Source organism: Ornithodoros turicata, chromosome 2, assembly GCF_037126465.1.
Source record: "Ornithodoros turicata isolate Travis chromosome 2, ASM3712646v1, whole genome shotgun sequence".
In the NCBI taxonomy this organism is placed as follows: domain Eukaryota; kingdom Metazoa; phylum Arthropoda; class Arachnida; order Ixodida; family Argasidae; genus Ornithodoros; species Ornithodoros turicata.
In genome coordinates this window covers 88100744-88112351 of record NC_088202.1, presented here as the reverse complement: position 1 = coordinate 88112351, position 11608 = coordinate 88100744, and the positions used below count along the sequence as shown (strand labels likewise).

Below are 11608 nucleotides of genomic sequence, written 5' to 3'. Positions count from 1 at the left end.
TTGAAAGGTCCTGGTCCTGTATGAGTCGTTAGTAATAATAATTATTTTTATTTTTTATTTTGTGTTTCCTAGCGATCACTGTCGTATGTCAGCTTGAGTTGTATTCATACAATATTGGATCAATTCCACGCCTATGGCGTTTGATCCTTCTAATTCGTGCCGTATAATGCATTCAATTTCTTTACCCCATTTTGTATGGCATTACCTCTGTACAAGCTGTAAAATAAAACATTTGAACTGAACTGATTCGAACCCGCGCCACCTCCCAGTCCCGGCGTGAAAAGCGGTCATCCTAACCAATATAGGGCACGGGAGCTGGCCAACGGCATCGCGGGAGCCTCTCTTCCTCCAAATATATCGACAACCAGGAGACAACATTGTGTTTGAAACGCTGTATATGTAATTTATTACGGTCATACTTATACGTTTTCCTAAACTTATTTTCATAGTTAAATGTAATAAGCATATGTATTACCAAAGTCCTACTAGTACACTCGAGAAACCGTTCTTATGTGGACTACGGTTGTAATATATAGTCCTTTAGCATTTTACGTGGCGAGAAAAACTGTGATCATGACCGATCCCACAGTGGTCGGTCCGTGGATCAATTTTGCCAACTTGTCACGAAAATGTGGTCGGGTTCGTCACCAACTCCGAGGGGATGGCCTATCAGGGACAGACCACTCCGCTCTTAGTTTAAGTTTCCCGGGCAGTGACACCACATCGTGCAGGTAATTTGGACCTCGGCAAGAAGGAAATTGGGAGGCTAGCAAAGAGTCGACATTTGCAACATTTTACTGAGAAATACAACAAATGCTAACAACGATATCAGTGCAACAGTACTGGTGTGGTACATATCTGTCGGACTCCTGCGAAGGCGGGTGCTGGGTGCGTCTAGTGGAATGCTCGACGATGATGGGTCACGACACTCTTGCGCTGGTGGTTTCTTTGATGTCTGGAAAGTCCACAACCGCACACGGCTCCCTTGCGATGTTCTCACTCAGTCCATCGCATCACAGAGTTCTCACACACAAAGTCCGGAGTCGGCACCACGGCCTCAGCCGTCCTCACTTCGCGGCCACACCTTGCCAACTACCCTCTCCGACTCTATGCTTGGCAATGCCACAGCGTCCGGGTATCTAGTGGCATAGTCTACCAAAGTGAGCAGATACCGATTCCCGCGATCAGAAGGGGGTGAGATTGGACCGACGATATCCACGGCGACTCTCTGGAATGGTGTGTCAATGATTGGGACACGACCCAAGGGGGCTTTCGTAACCTTTCCCTTCGGAGTCGTCTTCTGGCAAACGTCACAGGATTTCACATATCGCTGTATGTCCTCCTGCATTCCCGGCCAGTAAAATTCTTGCGTGACACGATCAGTGGTTTTCTTTATTCCTTGGTGCCCTGACATCATACCGTCATGCGCTGCGCGCATAGCGTCTCGCCTCCGCCCCGTAGGTAGCACGAGCTGCTCAAGACAGCGCCCCGATGGCAGTGTAAATCTCCGGAAAAGTAAATCATTCTTCATGAAGAACTCCTGACTCCCTTTCGACCGCTTGGACTGGATAACCCTGCCGCGTTTGTTGAAACACGCCTTTAGACTGGAATCCTCTGTCTGTTCCTTGGTGAGGTCTGTTCCGGTACTGTGGACGGATGCGGGGACCTTCAAAGCCTTAAGCTTGGATTCTTTCCTTGCCTGGGCCCTCGTTTGCATAGCGGCACTTTTATCCGGGTCGCAACTTGGCTTGCTGTGCTGCTCTTGGATTTCTTCGTCCTGGGGGCTAACTGGTGTTTGCACCGAAATCTCGCTCTCCGTTCGCCAGTCCGGGTTCGGATCAGCAACGTCTCGTACCCCGGCAATGTTTCCAAGGACCAAATCATAAAGGGGGTCATCCATACACTTGACCATCACTTCTCCCTCGTAATATGGCGTGCTTACTGTCACCCTGGCCTCGGGCAGGTATCTGATGGTGCGGTCTACCAGGTAGACAGCGCTTCGCTTTCCTGTAAAACTACCCTCCGGCACCAAGGATTTTCTAACCACTACGGTATTACTTCCCGTGTCCCGAAGAACCTTTACGTGCTGGCCCTCGACTTCTCCCGGTACAACTGGCAGTCCGTTCCCCTGAAACATTGTAGCCCTGGATGACAACGCGTTCACCACCGGCACTTGAGTGCCATCCTTTAATTCCACATAGGGAGCGTTTCCTGGCACCGCTTGTTCTTCCGTCACGAAGCAGGAGCTCTGGCTGCTTGCGGTCGGCTGGTTGGAACAGTCGTTAGCGCGATGTCCATTCTTCCCGCACTTCCAGCAGGACGTGCTCCGTTGGTTTCTGGAGAAATTACTTCGGCAGTCAGCCGCACGATGTCCAATCTTATTGCATAAGAAACACTTTACGGGGGGTCTGGAGTTCCCCTTGCTACCCGTAGGGTTATCTGCATTGGCCCTGCCTTGGGTCTCAGGTCGCTTTGGATCTGACGTTACCTGTCTCCCCAGTCTCGTTTGACGTTGTGCTTGCTGGAAATGGTCGGCCAGCTCCAACATCTCAGCTGTCGTCTTTGACTTTCTCTCCTTCAGATAAAGCGCCAAATCCTGCCTACAGTCCTTCAAAAACTGTTCAGAGAGCATCAAGTCTCGCAGGTCGCCGTACTCCTTCTTAATGCTTGCCAGTTCTATCCATCGGTCAAAAATAGTTTCCAAGGCGCGAGTAATACTGCGATGCCGTTTCTCCGTCGGCCGGCTTGCTGTTCCGGAGCCTATCTCGAAAACCATCAGCGGTAAAACGGAATCGCTGCAACAAAGCCGTCTTGACCTTTTCGTACACCACTGAATCTGCTGGCGTTAGCCGACTAAATACGCTCAGTGCCTCACCGGTGAGACACATGCTTAGCGCAACGGCCCACTGATCCTCGGGCCATTTTTGTCCCGCTGCGATTCTTTCAAAGCGGAGAATGTACGCGTCAAGCTCGTCCTTCTTTTCATCGAAGGGCGCAAGCAGCTTGTTAGGACTCAGGTTCCACATTATTCCACTTTGACTGGTTGCATTACTCTCAGATACGACAGCGCTCCCATTTTGACCTTGCTCTTGAAGTCGGAGCTTCATCTCCAAAATCTTGACTTCCATGGCGGCTGCTTCCCTAGCTCGCTCTCTTTCGGTAGCCCTTGCTTCCCGTTCACGCTTTCTTTCTTCATCTACCCACGCCCGGAGCTCTTCTCCTTCCAGACCGAACTCTCTTCCCAAGACTGTGAGTTTTTCTATCTCCATGTTTTCTTGTTACTGGCCTTCTTCTCGGCCCTCAATCACGACACTTAACAACGCTTCTCTTTCTCTCACACACTATACGACCTAGACGGCCTCCTGCTACCTCTACTGTAGCCCTTGCACCTCTTCCGGCGCAGCTCACGAATGACTCGCCGCACGAGTTCCGTATTCTCCCAACTCAACCCTGAGTTATTCGGGTGCCCTTCCGGTACACTATCGTCACAGCTAGAATTCTCCCAGACCAAGTTGCGCGACACTGCTCGACACTGCTCAAACTCTATGCAACACAATGCTTGACAGTTTCCCAAATGGGTTCCAACTCGCACACAATCTCTCAGCAAAAGTCAACTTCGCTAGCTCCGCCTCCCACAATGACCGAGGTCCTGTCGCGGACGCCAGATTTGTCACGAAAATGTGGTCGGGTTCGTCACCAACTCCGAGGGGATGGCCTATCAGGGACAGACCACTCCGCTCTTAGTTTAAGTTTCCCGGGCAGTGACACCACATCGTGCAGGTAATTTGGACCTCGGCAAGAAGGAAATTGGGAGGCTAGCAAAGAGTCGACATTTGCAACATTTTACTGAGAAATACAACAAATGCTAACAACGATATCAGTGCAACAGTACTGGTGTGGTACATATCTGTCGGACTCCTGCGAAGGCGGGTGCTGGGTGCGTCTAGTGGAATGCTCGACGATGATGGGTCACGACACTCTTGCGCTGGTGGTTTCTTTGATGTCTGGAAAGTCCACAACCGCACACGGCTCCCTTGCGATGTTCTCACTCAGTCCATCGCATCACAGAGTTCTCACACACAAAGTCCGGAGTCGGCACCACGGCCTCAGCCGTCCTCACTTCGCGGCCACACCTTGCCAACTACCCTCTTAATCCCACTACGCTCCCAGAGGTTTTTTTCTTTTCTTTCTCCCTCTTTGTTTTTGACACTTGTTTTATGTGTGGCGCCTTAGCGTCTACAGGCCTCTTATTATGTTCCTCGGGGGAGGAAGACATAGTGCGCGAAGATACGTTTCCCGTTACACACCTCGGGAAGATATACGATACACACAGACACGACGTGCCTTTCCCTTAAACAATCCCACGGTCGACCGAAGTCAGTCTGAGTTAATGGTTCCAACGACCGCAAGCCCGAGACTCCGGATCACTTGTACGATGAACTCTATAAACAGAGTCCCCCCCACACACATACATTTTTCGCCAAACACTTCGGGGGAGCCAGACCACGGTCTGTTGCCCTATTTTTGGAGTGAGATGGCAGACGATCATGACACAACTCGAGGGTCCTTTAAACGTGCAGTGAAATTTCAGCGCACGCCACTCCTTATCAGGCGAGTCTCGCAGGGGACGATGTCGTTGAACAACATATACGGTACATGCCATACGTACATCGATATACTATGTCACAAGATTGTTAGCGCCGTCGGCCGTGTTTCAACCCTCAGCCTTGGGATCAGTAATCCTGAAACCATGACGTCATGTATAACGTGAAAGCGCTGTCCCTCATTCATTTTGCGAAGCACCTCGAACGAGGAGTCTGTCACGAAATTGTTTTTATGGCGTCTTTGGCTTTCGTGATGTTTGCTTCTGATCGGTGAATGCCACAAAGTGGCGCTGTCAGATGTGCCAGGCAAAAAATATTTTATCCAATCACGGTCGTGTGTTCAGAAAAGTGTACAGATGAAGGTCGTAATAGCTTAGACCACAGCCGAGACAAACCAGTCGCAGAGAGCCCATCCATGTGTTGCTGACGGCGTAACTTACTGGCGACAGCGATGTGGCGCACTGTTTTGCATAGCCTGTCATTTCGAATCCGAGCGCCGGTGGGTTATCTGGGTGTTGTCCCTAGGTTTTCCTCAGACGCTTTAAGACAAATATCGGCACTGTTCCCTGTGAAGTCGGCACAGGACCCCCCCCCCCCCCCCCGCGATAGTCGTGACGTTGTCCGTGTGGCCGCCTACGGCAAGCAGTTCCACCACCACAGCATAAGTCTGTCAAAGTCCAATTGATCAAATTTGTAATAAATCTGGGCAGCGTCAGAAGCTCTTCACACATGTTATTTTACTTTGTCTATACAATGAAGACCGCGCTAAGATATATAGAATTGCCGAGTGTTTGAATCTTTCAGCTACTGAAAGACTCGCTTTTCCGGGTGCATACTGCCTTTGAGTATTGCAGCAAGGGCGCATTTCTCGAGCCGCGCAGGGATGTGTCCAAACAGTTCCCACGATCACTGACGCAATAAGGCACGCGGTGAATACAACCAGGTGTGAACCAGCACACGTGGTCCCTTTTCACAAAAACTCCGTCGGGTGCAGAAACAAGGGAAGACGACATCATCTCAGATTTCGCTTGTCTCGGGGTTCGTAGTAAAAAAACAGGTCTGGCACTCGTAGAACACTCAAAGTGAACTCAAATCCTTGAAGCCATCATTTTCAACTGGCAAAACAAATCGCTAAGCTTTTTCCCACTTGTTTTACCATATCAATTCCCCATACGTGCCCTGGCTCTCATTTGAGCAAAAACTATAAGAACTTGCTGAAAAAGCTGAGCGAGCAGAAAACGTTTTCACGTGTAGGGAATTTGACAGACCCAGCCATAGACAGCAACTTGCCGGCCGTCTCGGCATGCCTAGACCGCCCTCTCTTTCTTATTTTTTTTTATTTCTTTAGATAGACGATACCCCCTCCCCCCAGCCATAGATGAGATAATAGTCGTACAATCAAAGCTTTTCACGGATGACCCTAAATTTACCATAGGCTGACTCGCCAGCGCGCATAGAAACGTTACGTCATTGCACTTGTTGCTGTGGCCTAGCACGCAGAGCACTCTTTATGTCGAAGCTTATACTCCCAAAGCTCCTGTCCTTTGATACACCAAGCAACCTTGCATCTCGTGCCCTTTGCTCAAATTCCAGTCCAGCTCTTGAATTTACTGAAAACATATAGGCACTCCACCAAAATAGCTCCCATGCACCCTACCAGAAGATCCCTGGAGACTAAAGCTTATTTGAAGGCAGTTGCCGCAAACGTGGACGTGCTCCACTTATAAACGTGTAATCTACTACACTAATCCTTTGCCATTTTGAGAAGGAAGAAAAGAAAAAGAATGTTGGGTTGCGCAAAAACTAACCCCACTGCTATATTCCCTTCGACATTGCCTAATAAGAAGGCATTTTCCCTCGTTTCGTAACTATTCACGAAAAAGAAATCCATATCACGACTGTCCTATTCAATTAAAGCGGATTACCACATTTGGTACCCAGGTGAGAATGCCGCAAACAGAAATGTCGCCCTTAATAACGTGCCACGCTCATTATATCGCTGCCGGTTGCGGACGTTGGTCGGGAGAGGCACCAATAGGGGAATCTCGCCACCATTTATCAGGCCGTGACACTCATGCTCGACGCTTTCAGAGACACCTTGCCGAGGGAGTGGAGGAAAAGAATAAAAAAAAAAGTACTCTTCAGACACTGGTAGACGTCCCGCCGTGACGCGCTGTATTTTGAATGTGCACTGTTATCGCACATATTAGCACGTGAATTTTCACGTTTCTTCCTTTTCTCTTTCTATTTACAAGTTCACTTGTGACAGTGTCAGATCGTCGAACGTTTTGAACAAGGTATAATTAAGAGTTTAGAACCACAAACACAGACACAACCACCACAACAACAACTTTATTTAAATGATGATGAGTGGGGAGCTTCGTCGTCGCCAGGGGCGATACCCTACCCCATTGCTGGCGGTAATGTGGGGAAATAAAATTTTCAGTCGCCTCACAGTAAGGGCCGAACACAGTGTCCAAAAACTAGGTGATTTTAGGGCGGAGCGTTGGTCTACTGGGGGGAGGGGGAATGTGTTTAATAGAATGAAAAGAAAGAAAAATGGAAATGCCAGCCAGGCTAATGCCGGCTTGCTATTCCAAAAAAGAAAGCAACTCAAAATAAACAAAACAGAAAAAGAAAGAAAGAAAAGGAAAAGGTAAGGAAGGAAGGTATACTGGGTCTGGCCATAGACCAAGCAATTTCGAGGTAGTGTGATGACCGCTCCCGGTAGGAACGACAGCACACGAGATAGGGGTACCTTTGGGGTAGTTTGTGGAAGGAACGAGGCCAACACCAGTAAATAATGGGCACACAATTTAATCTAACACAAGAGATCTGTGCACAGGCTGCCGGCTCACCACAATTGGACGTTGTCCTTGGGGCACAATCTGTGACGGCACAGTGTTGATGGACGCCGTCGAGCTGCTTGTTGAGAGGATCCACAGTCTGAAGTTCGTTTCGGGCCTTGCGACACCAGTTGTTCCGGGTTCCCCGTCCGAGCGATGACTTCTTGCTGCAGGCGGTTCTGTGCCGAGTCTTGGTCGTCCGCCCTCACTTCTCTTTTTTTTCTGGTTATGGAGCTGCTCCCCTTTTATGGACTCTCCGGTCGCCGTTCCCACTCACATCCCTTGCTTAGGGAAAAGCCGGCCAAGTAATGAAACGGCTTCCTGGAATCGGCGGTTTCGTGTGAAGTCGTGATCGCCTTCCCTCTTCCCATCTGTCGCTTCAGTTTACGTGCTGCTAGCCTCCGCAGGCCACGGCTATTGCCTGCTTTGGGAAGAGTCGGGAAAACAGGGAAATTGCTAAAAAGAGAGTTTTCTCCGCACTATATCTTCGTGCTAGACGTTGGTTCGTCAACAGTTGACTTAGCTCTGGGTGGGGGCGTTCAAACAATGTCGTGCTGTCCATTCTTTCAAACGGCCGCTGTCACTCCAGGGGTGCTCATACACACACAAAGAAGATGCTCGTAGAAGTATACGACTGGCCTGCTCGATGGGCACATCTGGAGAGCCCATTTAGTTATTCTAGGAACCTCACTTCCTAGGAACATCACATTCGCCCCTTCTTTTTTTTGAAGACAAACGATACAGTCTGTTTGTCTTTACATCACACTTGGCGTCTTGTAATTTGAAAGTCGGTCTTTCACAAGTGCCGGACAGCTGTACACAGATGTCCACAACTACATGCCCCTTTCTGATACCTGGCATGGTCAGCACAGTCTTAGATACTTGGGAAACTATGTACATATTTCCAACTATTTTGGATTCGTTAAATATTTACAACTTGTATACCCCGACTTCGGAGGGGATATCTACATTCTGTGATTCTGGGCGTCGGGAGCGGCATATCTACATCTGTTGTCACTTGCTCGGTTTGAGAGATACGCTCACACAATTCGAGCGCCGCAAAGTGATCCGGCCATGCCACACCTGACGGGAGTATGTCACACGTTTCGGACGTGTCAGCATTTTGGAGTTTACACGCTTCTGTAGAATCAGCCGCTTTATCATTTTGCTCGGAATTGGCGGCCGTATTCGATATCATTTGCAGTTCGTCATCGGGATAGGGACCATCTCCGTGAGCCCTCTTTAGCCGATTTGCATGCACCGTAAATGATGATTGTCTCCTTCCCGCCCTTTGCAGCCGATAGACGACGGGTGTTACGACCTCCATGACCCGGTAGGGGCCCTCCCACTTAGGCTGTAGTTTACGTGAGGTGCCCCTTTCAACATGACCTACTTGAAGGTAAACTCGCTCTCCAATATTGAATTCTGGGTCCTCGGCTCTTGCGTCATGAATTTTCTTTCGATTGTCCGCGGCCCTTGCTAGCGTCTCCTTCGCGATATCATGTGCTACCTGCAAACGCTGTGTCAGTTCTGCTTTGTAGTCGTCCAGTGTGCCATAGTTCACGACCCGGGGCGATGCGAAAACCTCCTGTGGCAAGTTAGGATCCCTCCCGTATAGCAGATAGAACGGAGTCTCGTTTGTACTCTCATGCGTAGCCGAGTTGTACGCGAACATTACGTACGGGATCCATTGGTCCCAATCCCGTTGATCTCGCGATACAAAATGCGACAGAAGTCCTTTGATGGTCTGATTCAGCCGCTCTACGCTTCCGTTTGCTTCCGGGTGATACGGTGTAGTTCGCAACTTTTTTATGCCCAACAACCTACATACCTCTGACATGACTTTAGAGGTGAAATTCGAGCCTTGATCTGTGAGAAGCTGCTCTGGAATACCGTGCTTTAATGCTATTGTTTCCACGAAACTTCTAGCAACTGTCTCTGCTTTCTGATCTCGAATGGGAATTGCTTCGGCACATTTGCTGAGGTGATCCGCAAAGACAAGTACATACTTGTTCCCCTCAGTGGTAACCGGTAACGGCCCTACAATATCCATTGCGGTCCTTTCGAACGGATGGCTCACCTCGTCGAATATCTGCAGAGGTGCCCGCTTCTTATGCTTCGCGGTTTTTCTAAGTTGGCAAGAGTTGCAACGCGCACAATACTCGGCGATTTGTTTTTTCATGCCTATCCAAAAGTACCGCTTTTCAATCCTCTGGCGGGTTTTCTTTGTCCCATAGTGGCCCGAATAAGGAGCGTCATGAAAGGCCCTCAAGACATCCTGCACGAGTGTTTTCGGAATCACCACCCGTCCGGTTTCCACTGCCTGTCGACTGCGACCCGAATGTCGCGTAAGTCTACATAGTAAGCCGGCCTCATTCAAAATATACCCCGTGACGGAGCCTGATTCCCTGATTTCGCTTATAATGCCTGCCACCTCCGTGTCATCGAGCTGCTCCTTCCTGATTTTCTCCCCGTCAATAGTTGGCACGTACGCGGTGATCATGTTTATCTGTGCCGAGGCGGAACGACTGAGTGCGTCGGCGTTCGTATGTGCTCGTCCAGCCTTATGTTCTATATCAAACTCGTACTCTTGCAACTGCAAGTTCCATCTGGCCAGTCGACAATTTGGATCTCTAATGTTCATTAACCATTTAAGTGGCCGACAATCAGTTACAATCGTGAATTTTCGGCCATAAAGGTAACACCGAAAATGACGGACGGCCCATATTACCGCTAGGCATTCTTTTTCTGTTGCACTATAGTTCTGTTCTGCCTTGTTAAGTTGTCGGCTTGCAAAAGCAACAGGGTATTCGCGATTTCCGTATTTTTGAGATAGCACTGCTCCGACGGCGTATTGAGATGCGTCTGTGGATAATGTGAAAGGTTTCGCGAAGTCAGGATACCTTAAAATGGGTGCTGTTACCAACGTGTCTTTCAGGCATTGAAATGCTCTTTCTGCATCCTCAGACCATTGGAACTTAGTGTATTTTGAAGTCAGGAGTGTCAGTGGTTTTGCCGTTTTCGCAAAGTCTGCCATATGTCTACGATAGTACCCAACCAGACCTAAGAATTCCCTGACACCGCGCACATTCGTTGGTCTGGGAAAATTTCTAACGGCCTCTTCCTTCGCAGGATCAGGTCGCACACCCTCAGCGGACACGATATGGCCTAAATACTTGACTTCGGACATCAGGAACTGACACTTTTTCGGTTTCAACTTTAGCCCTGCCCCACTAAGCCTCTTTAGAACGGTCTCGATGTTCCTAATGTGATTTTCGAATGTAGAACTATAGATGATGATGTCATCCATATAGACGTGGCATGTTTTACCTGCTAGTCCATCTAAAACCACATCTGCGGTGCGTTGCCACACGGCTGGACTGTTAACCAAACCCATGGGCATACGATTCCACTGATAGTGTCCGTTTGGCGTATTGAAAGATGTCTTTTCTTTATCATTGGGATCCATTTCAATTTGCCAGAACCCTGATGCCATGTCAACAACTGAGAAGTACTTAGCGGAACCCAATTGGTCTAGTGTTTCTTGGATGTTTGGTAGTGGGTAAGGATCGACTTTAGTTACACTATTTAGCTTTCTATAATCAACCACGAACCTAAACGTGCCATCTGACTTTTCAACCAGCAGGGCAGGAGATCCCCAGGGAGACTTTGAATGTTCTATTATCCCCTTCTTCATCATCTCATTTACCTGTCGAGCCATCTCCTCCCTCTGAGAGTAGGGAATTCGGTAAGCGCGTTGATAGACCGGTGACGCATCTCCAGTGTTGATTCTATGCTTTATAACGCCACACTTTCCCAGGTCAAGATTATCTTGCGAAAATGCCTCCGCGTGGCGGCGTATGACGTCTCTAAGAGTTGCGCGCTCGGCATCGGTCACATGCGAGATCTCAAACTGCGAATCTATGACCTCGTCAGATAGTACCTCTCTCTCTCCCTGCACAATGTTAATGTCGCTGTACTGTGTATCTTCGGTTGCGCTATGAAACAATCCGACGGTTTTGTTTCTGGGCAGCGAGAGTTCGGCGAGGGTGAAATTAGCAAGGCATACTGGAACGCGGGAGTTTTTAGAAACCTGAACTAAAGCGTCAGTCCCCTGTACGCCGTGAGTGTACATGTTCGTCATCTCCAGAACGCCCA

General features: G+C 49.0%; 1 protein-coding gene across 1 annotated transcript; it reads right to left on the bottom strand.

Annotated features, from left to right (window-relative positions):
- Positions 1-1057: 1057 nt before the first annotated feature.
- LOC135384851 (uncharacterized) lies at positions 1058-3269 on the bottom strand. The gene is made up of 2 exons (XM_064614035.1): positions 2876-3269; positions 1058-2760 (listed from the first exon to the last, which is right to left on the bottom strand). Exons 1-2 carry the CDS (start codon positions 3267-3269, stop codon positions 1058-1060), a joined length of 2097 nt encoding a protein of 698 aa, XP_064470105.1.
- Between the last annotated feature and the right edge of the window lie 8339 nt (positions 3270-11608).